Source organism: Manis javanica, chromosome 8 (genome assembly GCF_040802235.1).
Source record: "Manis javanica isolate MJ-LG chromosome 8, MJ_LKY, whole genome shotgun sequence".
Lineage (NCBI taxonomy): Eukaryota > Metazoa > Chordata > Mammalia > Pholidota > Manidae > Manis > Manis javanica.
This window is the reverse complement of record NC_133163.1, coordinates 102,364,776-102,381,748: the sequence shown is the minus strand read 5'-3', so window position 1 is coordinate 102,381,748 and position 16,973 is coordinate 102,364,776. Positions and strand designations below refer to the sequence as shown.

The following is a 16,973-nucleotide window of genomic DNA, read 5'->3' as shown; positions in this document are numbered from 1 at the left end:
TTCCCTTAGGAGTGGTGATCGATTTATTGAAGAGAAAACCCTTCTATTGGCTGTTCGCTCATTTGTGTTTTTTTCTCAGTTAAGTGCTTGGCTGAGTGTTTCTCATGGTGCTATTCCACGAAATATTCTTTACAGGTACGTCTAGGGCAAGATATGGACAGTGCTTGTCAACTGTATTGGTTAACCACTGAATGATGTACCTTTTAAGAAGTTTACTTCCTTGATATAAGTGGATATAATTGACTGAAGTTTCTCTTCTAACAAGTTAGAGAAGTTTAGATGTGACTCAGTATGAATTTTGTTTCTTGGGTTAAATTCAGTGTAAAACAGTTTTCAGAGACCCTTTAAATTTTCTTTAAATAATAAGCAGTGGGCTTTAGAGCTGCCAGTATCAATAAAGTGGAAAAACTTTCTGGGCTTCTCAATTTCCATAATGGTAGACTTACTTAATTTTTGGCATCTTGAAAACTATAAGCATACAGGTTGCTGAATCAATTGTCTAATTGTCACTTTAGGCAGGTGACCATAAAATAGAGCGTGTCGCTTAATCACTTTATACAATAGAATTAGCTGAATCCATTTATTTAGTAATAAAAGTCCTTTTTTTCCATTTTGACAAATAATTTTAAATTATAATATTCTTGAGTTTTAATGCTTAAGTGGTCCAATGTTCTTAAAATCACCTGTATTTTGAGCATAAACTATTGCACTCCCTATGTTGGTTTTATCAGAGTGACATGCATGGTAAAGTAGCTAAAAGTAAAACCTCAACTGTAATTAATGCAAACAAAGATAAATTTATGACTTTTTAAAGAATTTTTAAAATATTTTCTATTTATAGACAGTTTTATGTATTTATTTTTAATTGAAGTATAGTTGACATAGAATATTATATTACTTTCAGGTGTACAACATACTGCTTCAGCAATTGTATACATTATAAAATGCTCACCATGATAAGTGTACTTACAATCTGTCACCTTACAAAGTTATTACAATATTATTGACTGTACTTCCTATGCTTACTTTTCATCCTGTGATATTTATTTTATAATTTAAATTTGTACCTCTTTATCCCTTCACCTATTTCACCTGCCCTTCCTCCTCCCTTCCCTCTGGCAATCACTAGTTTGTTCTCTGTATTTATGAGTCTGTTTCTGGGTTTTGTTTGTTCATTTGTGTTGTTTTTTACATTCTAGATATAAGTGAAATCATATGGTATTTTTCTTTCTCTGCCTGGCTTGTTTCACTTAGCATAATACCCTCTAGGTCCATCCATGATACCACAAATGGCAAGATTTCATTCTTTTTTATTGCTGAGAAATAGTCCATTGTGTGTATATCACAGCCCTTTTACTCACTTGTCTATCGATGGACACTTAGGTTACTTCCCTATCTTGGCTATTGTAAATAATGCTGCAGTAAACATAAGTGTGCATATATCTCTTTGAATTAGTGTTTTTGTTCAGAGTAAATTATACAAAAGTGAAATTGCTAGATTATATAGTTTTTAATTTTTTTAATTAAAATTCCCTACTTTTTCCCATGGTGGCTGTACCAATTTACATTCCTACCAATAGTGCATGAGGTTCTCTTTTCTCTTATAAAACTTTTTCTTAATATACAGTAATGATAATTTTTATGGTCCATTGATTCTGTTTTTTTCTGTGTGATTCTAGAATCAGTGCTGCTGATGTAGACCTACAGTGGAATTTTTCACAGACTCCAACTGAACATGTGTTTCCTGTTCCCAATGTTTCTCACAATGTGGCCTTGAAAGTCAGCGTTCAGTCCTTGCCCAGACAATCTAACTATCCAGTTTTGACCTGTAGTATTCACACTAATATTGGCCTTTATGAGAAAAGAATTCAAGAATGTGAACTTAAAACCCATCAGCACCACAAATCTAATGAAGCAGAACAATGTAGTACAAACAATCCACAGCGTCTGTGTAGCAAACAAACTTGGATGGCACCTGAAAGCATACTACATGCAAAAAGTGGCACAGCTCCAGAGTATACTTCAGCTGTCAAAAATGTCAAACTATATTCAGGCACTGAGAGTAAATCTGACTGTGAAACATGTCAAGCCAATATTCTGGGCTTCAGTGGTATAGGAGATAAAAAGTCACATGAAACATCAGTAAGAACTTTAAAATCATTTTCAATGGTTGATTCCAGTGTCTCGAGCCGCCAGAGTTCTTGGCAGTCCGTTGGTGAAACTAATCCATTAATAGGCTCTTTAATTCAAGAACGACAAGAAGTTATTGCAAGAATTGCTCAGCATTTGATTGATTGTGATTCAAGCACTTCACATGTTTCTGGACATCCATTTAATAAGCAAGAGTCTAGCTCACTTAATTCAAAACTTCCCCGGGTTTCACAAGAAAATGGAAATGTGAGAAAATGTAAAGAAACTTTCTCAATTTCTTTTGGTAGTCCAGAACTTACCTCCTCAGAAGACACCAAAGAGGGAAAAATACGAGTAAAACCAGAAATGCCCCGAAGTGAAACTTGCATTTCTCATAGTCTTTATTCTCATCAGTCTATTAGTGAAACTAATCCTTTGATAGGTTCTTTACTCCAGGAGCGGCAAGATGTTATTGCAAGGATTGCTCAGCACCTGGAGCATATTGATCCAACAGCATCATATGTGTCCCGACAGTCGTTTAACATGCATGACTCTGGCTTGGTTCCTTCTAAAGTGTTTAGGAGTTCATATGAAGACAAAACTTTGTTGAAAAAAAACAAGAATGATGCCTCTGTTCCCATTTCCAATACAAAATTTTCTTTGTTAGAAGACATCAGTGAAGGGGAGAACTTAATACTTAATAAATCTTTTAGTTCTTTTAAATGCAATGATAAAGTCAAATCTTCTTTGAAGCCTGAAATAAGAAATCTGTATCAGGACAATCCTAGTGAAGTTATCCAAAATACATTACAAGAGAAACAGAACAAAGCCACTAGTTTGTTGACTCCCTCAAATATGTCTCATTGCAAAGAAAAAAATTCACATTTAACAGTCAGATTGGAAAATACACTTTCTGAGTGTCGATTTAAGGAGCAAGAAATTAGCAATGGAATTGATAAACAGTATTCAAATTGCAACAGTACTGACCAACAGATTTGCACAAATAAGCATAAAGAAAAAGCAATAAAAAATGAAAACTATAATCCAGAATCTTTAAACAATTGTCAATTTGATAACTCAAAAAAGAATGACTCAAAAATAAAAGCTACTGTGCTGGAAATGTCTGGATATCTGAACAAACATGAGAACAAGTGCTCAAATAAAGACTCAAAAAGGCCTAAGAAATGTGAGCAAAATACTCAACTTAATAGTATAGAAAATTGTCTCAAAGAATATGAAGGTTTCCAGTGTAAAAAGCTGGACCAAGTAAAAAATGAACAGGATAAGAAAGAAGATCCAAGTGATGAAAAATCTCAAAACTGTGCTCAGAGAAAGAATATAAAAGACTGTTTGTCTGCATGTGAACGACTGAAAAATACAGAGATGTTGGTAGGTAATAGCTAATATTTCAAATGTAATTCTTAAACATTTTGTTGTAGTTTGAATTTTGTTTACAGGAGACGTAGTTATAAAGGCCCAAGGTGCTCATTAACTACAGAACACATAGGCTGACATAAACCTGCTGTAGAACTAGTATTAACATACTTGCATGCAAATAACCCATCCACTTAAGAACAAATGCTAGGAAAATTTTTCCTGTTGCCCTTTTTTGCTGATTTCAATATTATGAATAGTAGCTGGCAAGTAAATGAGAATCAGAAATGAAACTCCTCTCAGCTTAACGAGCTTAGCGTATTGTTTGTTAGTAGCTCTGGCCTAGGTCAGTGTGCTCAGTGTGTCATGCCACTGCTTAGCTAAGGATTTTAGGAATAGCTACAGCAAAATCACAAGACTGTTGGTAAAAATACCTGGGTACCAGTCCTGGCTTCACAATTAGGACTTTGAGTGACACTAAATTAGTTACGTAATTCTAAAAACCTCATCTCCTCAATTTTAAAATAAGAGTGATAAATCTCTTTGACCCCTCTCAGAGTTGTGGTGACAAATAATACATTTTAAAATATTCTGTAAATCTTCAGTGCACTATCTAAATAAAAGATATTCAAGTTATTTCCATTTTATTTGACTATCCACCAAACCACTTTTTAACTTTAGAAATTTATTATTAGGTTCAAATTTATTTCCTTTATTATCTTTATTTCTCCAAGTAATATCACAAATTTGTATCTCAATTATATGGAAAACTACATCTTAACTGCCCTGATCCAAATCTGAATGACCTTGGTTCATCTTCTTTATCACTCAGATTAGTTTTGGTGGACATTAGTGTTTTAAAGTTGTACCATGTTTCCAGTTTATATTTTCAACAGAAAATCCCTATGGGTTTAATCAAATGGTAGTTTCCAGTTTCCTTAAAACTGTAATTGTCACAAAAATGTAGCCTGACCTTAAGAATATTAGCTTTTCATGATCTTTTCTGGTACCTAATAGGGAAGCTTAATTTGACCATGGTACTTTTCAAGCCAGTATGGTTTCATTTTTTCATGTGCTTGTTTTAAGTATGATCATTACAGTGTTTATTTACTATGTGCTCAGGCAGTCTTCTGACTATTTTATACCTGTTGGCTTACTTAATCCTTCCACTACACCATGAGGTTAGGTGCTTTTACTAACTCCAGTTTACAAGTGAGGACCCTAGACCTGAAGAGGTTATGTTACTTGCTCAAGGTCTCAAAGCTAGTCTTTGGTAGAGTCAGGACCCAAATTAGTCTTCTCTGTTTTTAATTTGTGTTTTTATGAATTTCTGATCTTTGAGTATAATCTTGCCTAAATTCTTAAGAACTAGCCTGTTTTCTAGATCATTTCAAAAACATGGTGCTATGACTACTTTAGATCTATTTTTAAGTTCATATTTATTATATTTCTGTGTCATGTCTTACCAAATTATATCCCCTGAGAATAGCTCTTGATGTTGACATAGTTTTATATTTTAGAATATTATGCCATTTTTTTCTTCCTGTGAGTAGTTAGGTTTTTCTCCCACAAATTAAAATAACTAAACATTAGCTTATTTAGGTACTAGATTGAGTATTTATAAATATGACCATATATTGATGAGGCAATTGTATTTGGACATATTTTCATTAGAATGTTTGATTTTTTCAGCATCTTTGAAAAATCTTTTGAACACTATTTTCTAATTAAAGTGTGTGTGTGTGTGTGTGTGTGTGTGTGTAGATATACAGGTCATTAGCTTCACCAAGGATGTAATACCTCAGTACATATTAGGAATAAATATAAAACCAAAAAATCTTTAAAGACTACCATGAAAATCTGATTTTTTTTCCTAGCAGAAGACCATACCACCAAAACATTCAGGTGTCTGGCGGAAACATAATTTTCATTCCTTGGATGGAACCTTAACCAGAGCCTTTCATCCTCGAACTGGATTGCCTCTTCTTTCAAGTCCTGTAAGTTTTTTTCTCTTATTTCATGTTTAGAATTTGCAAACAACTAAAATGTTGCAAATTATTTTATCTAGGTTTTAATTAAAAAAATTTAAATATCCCTAAAATAAATTTCCACTTGGAAAACATTTTATTTTTTTATGTATTTAACAGCTGGGTGTTAATATAGAAAAAAGCCAAAAAAATTAATAAAAATTTACCTGAAATTATGTTTCACATTTTTCTGAATATAAAGAAAATACTTAGTGTCAAGTAGATCTAGTACTTAGTACTGAAGCTGGTTGACACCACCAGCTGGGTCATCTGGGAATCAAATTCATGGCTGTCTTTGATTTGGAACCTGCGCATAGCCTTGAGACATAATTTCTCCACTCTACATTTACAATTTGATACATAGATCTGTGTGCAATGGTTAAGAGTGTCACTTTGGAGTCACACTGACTTCGCCCTGGCTGTGTGACATTACATGAATAATATAATCTCTCTGAGCCTCAGTTTCCTCATCGGTAAAAAGGGCGTGATAGTGTCTACCTTAGTGTTGTGAGGATGATTGCCATGATTCCTAACACATAGGAGCATTCAGCAGCTAGTTGCTATAACTGCCATTTCAATTAAACCTGACATAAGCAATAGATATCTTAGCAAAATTAAAAACATGTATATTTTGCCACTGATGTAAGATAATTTTTATTCTTTTATGTGTGTTTTTTAAATAAACTCACAGGATACAATATGTGGCATATGTTCAAAAAATAATTATTGAATAATATATCTAGAACTTAAATTTATAACTTGGACCTTGGGTATTCATTTTAGAGAAGTTGAATTCCAAATAATTTAAAATAAACTCAAATATTGGGCTTATCTAGGGGGTGCTTTCAAAATGTCCAAGTGATTAGGAGGAAAATTTAGCATGATGTGCTTTTAAAAAAAAAAAAAGACATTATAAACTTCTATTCAATAGCAGTGGCCTGAGTTGATAGAGGAAGACCCTTCCCAAACACAGAAATCTTGATTAAAATGTAGCATGATTTCCAAATACATTAAATAGTGTAAAAGCAAGGAAGATAAATCTCCAAACACTAACTTGAGGCATCCTCTAGGATATCTGAACCTAATACAGTTGACCCTTGAACAATACAGGTTTGAAATCCACTTACACATGCAATTTTTTTCCAAAATTATATTGGAAAATTTTGGAGATTTGAGACAATTTGAAAAAAACATCTTTTCTCTAGCTTATTTTATTGAACAGTATATAATACATATACAAAATATGTTAATCAACTAAGTTATCAGTAAGGCTTTCGGTCAGCAATAAGCTATTAGCAGTTATGTTTTTGGGGAGTCAAAAGCTATATTTGGATTTTTGGGCAGTTGTCACTGCCCCTAACCCCTGTTGTCAAGGGTCATCTGTATAATGCTAGGGTTTAATTCCTCTTCTGGGACAGCAGTTAAGTCTGTAAATCTGTACCAATCATAGCTGGATGAAACTTCACAAAACTAGAAACAAGGGAGGAATAGCCTTTTAGAAATGGGAGAGAAGAAAGAATCACATATTTACTCAGGGGTACAACAGGAAAGTGTAGAGTAGGTGGAAAAAGAAGTTCCCAAAAGAATTTGGACCTAAGTCTAAGCCACCCATGGTAGGGGTTCTGAACTTGTGCTATCTATAAGGTTCAGAAACATCTAGGTAAGAAATAACCATAAAACTAAACTAGAACTCATGAAATCCATGGAGTTCCAGCAGAGGAAACATAAAACTATTCCATATCTATAACCCATGGCAGCAAGGATTTATTTTCATTGAAAATTACTCTTGCTGAAGATGATCTTAGAGGGAAAAAAAAATTACAAAGTACTTTAAAAGAATCAGCAGGAGCAAAAAGTGGGAGAATGTACATTTAGGAATCCTGTTTTCAGAGCAACTGAAAGAGTAAAAAAATTATTATTTTTAAAATGTTCCAAAAGGTAAATGAAGGTAAAGATGGGGATTTGAGATGAAAGAACATGTGGATTTTCAGTAGACCTAAATAGAAAGTATAAATATAAAAAAAATTTTTTAATTGAAGTTTATACCCACATGTACACAAGCACATACAGATGGATTAAAGAGTGGGCTACAATCAGCTGAATAGAGACTTAGTGAATAGATAGATACCAAGAAAGCACCTGAAATGAGACACAGAAAGTAAGGGAGATGGTAAAATATGAAAGAGCATGGAGGATAAAATGAGTTGTTCAATATAAACCTAGTAGAAATTCCAAAGGAGGGCTAGATGGTTTAAGGAAAATACAATATTAGGATAAATGAAGGTAAAGAACTTTATAATTGAATAGAATTTAGATTTAAAATTTAATTCTGACTACAAAAAAAAGCATAGTGCACTTGTACAACTCTCAAAAATATTGAGGTTATTTAGACTTTCACTGTGATCTGTTTTATCTTGGTCACCAGTTAGACTGATCACTCAGATACTTTATACATACTTAAAATTCTAGAAACAAATCTTTCTAACTTGTATGTTGTATATGATTTTACCTTTAATTTATACTTGGGTCTTTCATTTTTAGTTTATTTTGAGCTAGATGGTGGTTTGTCTTAAATGTAATCTAGTATACAGTGGTGGTGGAAAATCCAGAGTATTGTTTTTCCAACCTCTACTCTGTGAAGCCCCTGGGTTCTTGGCAATGTGTAGAGGGATGGGGATGGGCAAAGGAGCAGTGCAGCTGGTAGTACTCTAGACTTCCATTTCCATTTAATTCTTTTTTTCCTTTTGATTTTAAAGCTACAAATCTTTTATTCACCTCCTCCCTCCAAGTACAGAAATATCTAAAGTAAAAAAGTAAAAGTCTTAATATAGTTTATATTGGGATTCCATGTAAAATTTGGTTTTAGAAAAAACTGGTCTGCTTCTTAAAAAATCAAAACCTAGTAAAAGTGCTTTTATTAATCTGTTTTTTCATACCAGTTAGTAAAATGATAACATAAAAACAATATGCAATACAGAGAATGATTTTAAGTAAGCTATTATGGGAGAACTTTTATTATTTTCAATATATGCTTAGATTTCATTTGAAATGTGTTATATCAATTCAAAAAAAAATGAAAGTCTTTTTAAATATAACAAATGATCATTCTGACTTTAGGTTCCTCAAAGAAAGACACAGTCAGGTTGCTTTGATCTGGATTCTTCATTATTGCATCTGAAAAGCTTGTCATCTAGAAGGTATTTATCTTAAAACACATTTGTATATATCAGACAGTATTACACAAAATTCTGGTCTTTCACAATAAATAATGTTGACTCTAACAATCAAAAATTTAACAGGAATCACTGTTTATCATTTCAGTGTGATTTCTCTCTGTCATGCATACACACACAGTTATTAAGGATAATTGAGGGACAAATTAAGATAATGGGTAGCTACCATATTGGTCTTCATAATAAACACTAACATTGGTTTTAACATATAAGTAGATTGGTGTATTTCTGCTCATTCACCTCCTCCTTTACCTTACACTCTGTTGCAAAAAAGCCTTGGAAATTTGTTCCATGTTGGTAAATAATACCTTCATTATATTCTTCAGCCACATAATTTTGCCTTTGCTTTTGCATTCTCATTTTTAACTGAAATTGAAGATTGATATAGAACAGCCTTGCATTATTATATATTTCCAGTAGATGCCACTAGAGCTGGTAGTGGCTTAGAAATTCCACCTGGAAACCTGGATTGTTATATATATTTTTTATCAAATATTATAATAAAGATTATAAAATCTAATCAGTAATTTAAAACCAGATATTTCCTATCTTAAAATGTGGTCAGATTAATTTTTTATTATGGTAATTTAAATAAAATTGATTAAATTCTCCTAATTTAATTTTATGCAAAACATAAATTAGAAAATGCTGTGGTTAATGTATCCATTTGCTGATTTTCTTTTAATAGTCCTCGACCATGTTTAAACATTGAAGATGATCCAGATATTCATGAAAAGCCATTTCTGAGCTCTAGTGCTCCACCTATAACAAGTCTTAGTCTCTTAGGAAATTTTGAGGTAATGTTTTTGAAACTATTTTAAGAGTTGAAGTTTCTTAACCTAGATCCAGGGAGTCATTTATGTCATTTGTTTGTGAAAGGAAAATAAATGGATTGTATTTTTCAGAAATATAAGTAATTGGCCTTATTCATAAGCCTTTTTGTATGTGCTCTTCCTATGCAAATTTTATCCATCTTTAGAATACTTTCTTATTTAAGAAATATTTATTGAGTAACTACTATATGTCATGCTATATGCTAGGAATACAAAGCTAGATGATAAAGTTCCTGCCTTAAAGAAGTTTATAGTGTCCTGGAGAATACAGACATGTAAATAATTTATAAACCAAAGTAATTAGCGCTATTTCAGAAGTTTCCTCAGTCCTAATATATGTCCACCCTCTGTTAAAGGGACTGGGGAAGCTTTACTGAAGAACTGTCACTTGAGTTTGATTACAAAAAATGAGTAGGAATTTGTCAAGTAAATTTGTGTGGGGAGTGGCAAGGGATGCTAGACAGAGTGAACTACATGTGTGAAGACAACGTGTGTAAAAATAGCAAAAGCACATAGTGATACTGGAAAGCATCAGCTAGAACTGGAGCATGAGACTCCATGTGCAAGTAGGGAGAGATGAGGCAGAAACGGTACAGTGGGGCTTACATGCCATGCTATCAGTATTTGCCTTCATCCTATAGACAGCAGCAAACATAGAGTTTCTAACCTTGTGGATGATATAAGACTTACAACTCTGGCAATAATACAGAGGATACACTAGAGATGAAAGACTATTTAGAAGATGTTGCATTTGTTCAGAGGAAAGGTTGTGAGGGTCTGAGCAAGGTTGGTCTTGTTTGGGAAGAGAGATGAGACCATGAGACTCGTAAGTCAAACCAACAAGATAGGAATTGGATTGATTGCAGAGGAGGAGGGAGGTATAGAAGGCTGGTTGTCAGATAGGTCTGTTGGTCTTAATCGTTTTGAATAGGGGACTCGGGAATTGCTGATGTCACTGCTTCAAATTTAGAGTACACAAAGGCTATTATACTCATGAGGGCTCGCAACTATTCATTTTCAAAGAATTACTAAATCAAATAAATGCTACTGACATTTCATGATACGTGGATATATGTGTTGATAAACCTATATAAAAGGGAGCTTGTGAAAGGTTTAAAGTGTTTCTCATACCTGGAAAGATGAACACTGAATGTAAGAGGGGTTATTTCAGCAAGTCAACTTGGGAGAGATGGATAAGGAATTTCTATTGTTTGTACTTGTCTACTTTAAAGTTTTCTTTCTCATTGCACATTTACTGTTTTTTAAAGTTAAACTAAACAATAAAGCATCACATAAAGCAGTATTTTTTTTTTAGGAAGCGATTATTTCTCAGTTGAAGTTAAAAGTGCTTCATTTTCTCTTTTAATGGAACTTCTGACCCATTAATGAGTTTTCAAGTGCTTCTCTGTGCCTAAACCCATGAATAGGCTCTGGGGAGAATAAGAACATTTCTGATATTATCATCTGCTCTGGTAGAACATATTTTTATTTAGAGAGATAAGGATAACATATTAAACAAATAGGTCTAACTAATGGTGAAGTTCAAGGATAGTTCACCACAGGTTGAAATGGTAAGAGGAAGCCAAACTTTATAGGAAGACAGAACACAATGGAGGATGGGTTGATTTCAGGTTAAATGAAGATGGGAAATGAGGGCCTTGCAATGGTAGCAAGCACTTTTGTAGTGAAAGAAGGCATAGTAATGTATTTCTTTGAATAGAAAAGAAAGAAATAACAATGTATTAACTTTTTTAATTTAGTTCTTAAAAATTACTTTGTCTTCCAGGAATCTGTCTTGAACTATCGTTTAGATCCCCTCGGCATTGTTGATGGTTTCACTGCCGAGGTTGGGGCAAGTGGTGTTTTCTGCCCCACACATTTGATGCTTCCAGTTGAAGTGTCATTCTACAGTGTTTCAGATGATAACGCTCCCTCTCCTTATATGGCAAGTATTTTTTTAATTGTCTTTTTCTGCTAAAAATCAACCATCTTAATAACAGATGTCTTTAAAGAGATGCTTTAGTATGGTGTTTGAAAATACAAAGCATTTCCTAAGGGAAAAGTGATGGCTGAATAGAAACTAATATACCAAAATGTTACCTCACAGCTTTCTGAGCTAGCTCTAACAACAGATATCTTTCTGCATTTAAAGATGATGCTGAAAATTTAGTTGTTTCTATATGATTTGAGAAAATAATAAAAATTTGATTTGAGACACTCATTTCATATCTTGCTGATTTCAAATGAATTCTGAAATGCTTACTGAGCACTCTAGTCCCACGAGGGTTCCTTCACTTGTGATCCTCATCTAAGTAGAGCTTAGGTAAAGAATTGGTGACCTAAGGCCTCCAAGAGACCTTTTATCCCCTTTCTCCTCTTTTGTTTGTCTTTGGACCATTCTTTTGTAATCCTAGGATTCTTTAGAATACTAGCTGTTTCTGACCCGAAGCTGATGTTTTAGTGGAAAGTAAGATAGCTAAGGAATTAGAGCACAGTTTTGAATTACGATTCTATTATTTCAACTTTCCCATTTTTTATTCCAATGGATTAAGGATAAAATAAGCCTTCAACTGCAAAAAGATACCAAGTCCTGGTGTATAATTAGTATCAGCCCTTTTCCAAAAGACAAAGTAGTGGCTAGCAATGCAAGTATATAAAAAGTTATAGTGATGGTATAAAATATAGAGTCGTATCTGGGTTTTCATGTTGGGTCTTACTTTGAGTAATACAAGTTGCTATAGGTATAGAAATACACAGCTCTGGTCTTGCTACTTGAGTTTCCTAGCTGACCACCTGACCCAATTGTTCTTCTCCTAATATCCCTCTCCCCTTCTAGGTTTCCTAGGATATTAGTAGCAATGTCTTTTGTTATTAATAAAAGTTGTGCAAAGTGAATTTTACATAATTAAGAAACAACAGAGGATAGAAAGTTATACTTTTTTAGGAACATAAATACAGCCTACTCATTACTGGCCCAGTTTGCTCAAGGGAGGTTGTTTAGTTTTACTCCATTCTAGGGTGAAAATTTTAGTCAGGACCTTGGTCTGTGTTTCATACTTTGATAGAAAAAACATAGTGATGTCTGCTCATTTATTCAGTTTTTTTCCCAATAATATTTACACTTGTGGATCATAATCATAAAGATGCACAACATTGGTTATTATGAAAAACAGGCCCACTTCTTCACAAACTGCCCATCTATCATATAAGCCACCTCATTCACCATAGAAAGATGTATCCACTCTTCCAATATGACTTTGAAAAAATGCTCATTTTAAGTAATTAATAAGATGGAAAGTACCATTGATAGAAGTTCGGTATCAGAATAAGTGTATATCTGTATTGGAATAGAGCTGTACAGATGTCCATTTTGCTTTACCAGGACATCAAGAAGTCTCTTCGGTTTCACATATTCTGTTGGAACATAATAATAGAGAATGGAAAGAAAAGACCTGAAACACTGTAATCTGTCATTAGTGTACAGAGTCCCCGACAACCATTAGAAACAAGGATGCCTTAGACGCAAGATAAAAGAGTAAATTGGCTGGAAATCAGTGCAAATAAATATCTTTGAGTAAAATTTATGAGTCAGAGGTAATTTGAGCTGTGCCTTTAAAAAGAAAAACAGCATTAATCCTTGACATTGGTTGATATCTAAAAAATGAAGGATTAAAGATAAAGGATTTTTTCACTCTGTCTCCAGAAAGTGTACACTAATGATTACAGATTTTGAACAGATATTGAAAAGAGTTTAAATCAGGGTATTGAGTTGAATTAGTATATCCTTTAAGAATCCATGACTTATTTTTCTCTGATAATATTCTTCAATAAGCTTTCCATTATGTAATTTTTTTCCAAGTCACTTTACTCATTAGAAATGAGCTCCCTTTGCAAATGACCCAGTCCAAATGTTAGACCACAAGTCTTTCCTACTATAAATTAATAAAATTAATCTTGTTTCTTCACAGAATCTTATTTATATTTTGGCAGCTTAGTCTGTTTTCAAAGGACTGGTCATCTTTAGATATGATAACAAATCACAGACCAGCAGAGCTGAGACACCAAACTCCTATTTGTTACTCTAGTAATAACTTTGGGACCTCTCATCACAAATTACATAAAAAACTCAAAGTTAAAACATTAGGCACAAAAAATTCTGTGTTTCTGGTGAAGTAATACAGGAGTTTTCATTAAGTAACTCCTTAAAGATTAACTCAAAACCACATGGTATGTCTCTCCAATTCAGAGTCAGTGTTAAAAGGGTTCTCCAGGTGTTAATATAACAGCATCTCTGTTTAGAAACTATTGCATGGTGGAACTAGGCAGAACGGCCTAAAGCAGGTATGCCAGTGGCAAATGTATTGTATGACTTGCATTATCATCATATCAACAAGACCATATATTATTTTTTTCTATTTATAAATAACCAAATTAGATAAGACTCTGTCAGTTTTACTTAGCTTTGCATATTCTCTATTCCACAGTAATTTGAGTTTTTGAGTGAGACCCAATTTAGTTTATATTAGTTAACCTTTCTATTCCATCCTAAAAGGCCAGAATAAAATATACTTTTCTTATGTTAAATACAGTAACTTTTTATAGGTAGAAACATTAATATGCTAACCCATTAAGATAAGTGACATTATTAAAATGAGTAACAATAATATTAATGAAATTCCAAATAATTTCCCAATCCCTGCCTAAAATTTCTATTTTGCCAGTGCCACTGTCAGTCTTATACTGCTTAGAAATTTTTGTAAAGTGTTTCCTTAAGCCTTAAGTTTTTTTAAAAAAAATCTATATTCTGTCTGTGTAACTTGATTTATTTACTATTATTCTGAAAACTATTATGTCTATTAAATTGTGTCTATTAAAAAAAGTGAGTATGGTCTTAATAGTAGTTTTTGCCTCACACCAGTTTTCTTATAATGCATTTAGGGATGTTGACAAGGAAGAATAGTAACATATTGCCTTTAGCAATGTGACTGTAAAGGTAGCTACTACTATTTGGATATGTTTTACTTTTTCTTTCTGGAACTAGGAAGAAGAGAGACATTATATACCATAGCATTTTTTATGTAGAGCAGATCATAAGAGAAATTGTTAAAGCTTCTTTGCTGTTTTGGTTAGGGATGCAGTTTGTTGATATGTTGTTCTCACATTTTAAATGACCATGTGATAAATCCAGTTTGTCAGGAACCATATATGTCCTTTCAGTGACCATTTCCAAGAACATTTCCCAATATTAACATTAATTTAACAGTCTGATGTTCAGTGCTGTTCACTTAACTTGAAATATTCACATGGTGGAGTCTGGCCCTCCCTTATACCTTTGTCCACTCCTTTTTATCCCCTTTTCTGTCTTTTAAACCCAACAGAGATGTTGCCTAATGGGACAGTCCTGTTTTATATTTACTTTTACATAAGGTTGACATGTTTTGGCATGTCCAACATAAAATAATGGGATATAAAATGTAGAGCATGCAATTATTCTACTTAATTACCTAAACTTTTACCTAAAAAATAATTTTATTTTACCTACTCAAAGGAAAACTATTAGCCCAGATAAACAAATGGACCGGCTTCATTACTTAAAGCTATCTAAGAATTAATATCGCAGTCACCATTGAATGACCTTTCATTTAGTCATTCTGTTATCTGGAAACCTCCACACACTCAATCTTAGCTTCCTTTGTTTTAGTTTTTACTCGTTTCCTATTGTTTAGACTTATGCAGTGATAAGAACATCCTTCTCCGAAAACATGGATACTTTGTATGATACAGTATAGTACTTTATATTGTAAATGTGTAATACAGCAGTGCTTCTCAAACCTTAATGTACATATATCATCTGGGGAATCTTGTTAAAAGACAGATTTGATTTGTAGGTCTGGGAAGAAGCCATCAATTCTGCATTTCTAACAAGCTTACAGATGCTGCTGATGCTGGGTCTGCCTCTAGTTGGAAATCCATATATAACTCACTGTCTGAAGAACTGAGTTAATTTTTGGCCAAGATTTAGACCCTTCGGCATTCTTGAGTTTTTGTATGTCCAAAGACCAATAAATTGTTTTGCTTTTTTTGTTTCCCTCCTCCCACGTGATATTTCTATTCCTTATATATTAATAGAAATTTCAAACAGTATAGCCATTGATGTTATAGATTATTTATTGCAACATCTCCAGGAAGAACAGTAAATTGTTTCCTTATGATTGGGACCCTCACTATTTCATACTCATAGAATGAATCTCTATTAATTCAATGTGAAAGTTTTACCATAAAAATATAATTCTGAAATTTTAGTAATTACAAGATTTGTTATTCTTACTTAAGTCTCTTATATACATGTGCCTCAGTTTGTACTCACTTTGTCTTCTTTTATTTCAAGGGTGTGATTACTTTAGAGTCCCTTGGTAAAAGGGGTTATCGAGTACCTCCTTCAGGAACAATACAAGTGGTATGTGTTTTATAGTCTACAATTGCAATAATCATTCTCTCACATACATATAGAACTTAGCCCTTTCTCCTGCCTCTGCTGCTGCAACAACTTTGGTAAGTAACAGTGGGGCTGCAGCTTTGTTTGGAGTTTCCCTGCTCTGCCCCAGGAATGGCCATTTGGGGATCTCCATAGAAGGAAAGCGTTAATAAGCTAATCAAGGTGAATGCTTTAGAATATAACAGTTTGTATAACTTAAGTAGAGCTATTTTCAATATAATTAGGACCTAGTATTACCAGTACCTTCTGTTTAATATAGTAAGCCAGACTGAGATTGACCTATTTAAGAGACCCTAAATACTAGTATTGCTTCAGCAGGAAAATTTAGGGAACAAAATTATATTACCCCTAGTGTAATTATTTATAAATTGATCTATGAGATGGTTGCACAAAACAGAAATGTAGTCATGACAGATGTAGGGCAGAGATGGCATCTTTCCTTCCAGTCTGAGTGTTAATCTAGTTTTGACTCAGCAGAACTCTTCTAGTCCAGAGCAATCCTTAGTCATCCTTGGTCTAGGTTCTCAGAAGAGTAATTTGATACCAGGGCCAGTCTGTGACTGAACTGAGTTCACCTCCTAGTCAGACACAGGATGATCTTGCAATCCCAGAAGTACAGAGTTGGCTCTTGCAGACTGAAAATAATCTAGCTGATATTTATCAATTATACCTCAATAAAGCTGAAATTAAAAGAAAAAACAGAAAGAAAGAAAAAAGAAAAGTCTAGCTGAGCTCCTTACACTCAAGATCTGGTTTAATTCAACAAGCCTTTTTATTATTACCTTTGGTCTCAATGTGATCAAATGCTTCAACAGACCACTTTCACTCATCACCATTGCTCCAATAACAGCAGGAAGTCTGTACATTTGTTTCATATCAC

The 16,973-nt window shown here is 33.4% G+C and overlaps 1 protein-coding gene across 10 annotated transcripts in view; it reads left to right on the top strand.

The window, feature by feature from the left end:
• Positions 1-16,973, top strand: part of ATOSA (atos homolog A) — an 82,921-nt gene that overhangs the window by 60,396 nt on the left and 5,552 nt on the right. For 8 of the 10 annotated variants that reach the window (XM_073211870.1, XM_037020979.2, XM_017670201.3 and 5 more), the window contains 7 exons: positions 10-135; positions 1,680-3,519; positions 5,382-5,501; positions 8,649-8,728; positions 9,453-9,561; positions 11,384-11,542; positions 15,986-16,054. In XM_073211870.1, the coding sequence (XP_073067971.1) occupies positions 10-135; positions 1,680-3,519; positions 5,382-5,501; positions 8,649-8,728; positions 9,453-9,561; positions 11,384-11,542; positions 15,986-16,054 (2,503 nt within the window). Of the gene's footprint in view, positions 1-9; positions 136-1,679; positions 3,520-5,381; positions 5,502-8,648; positions 8,729-9,452; positions 9,562-11,383; positions 11,543-15,985; positions 16,150-16,973 lie in introns of all 10 variants that reach the window. The other 2 variants (XR_001854638.3, XM_017670194.3) reach the window with 2 other exon arrangements.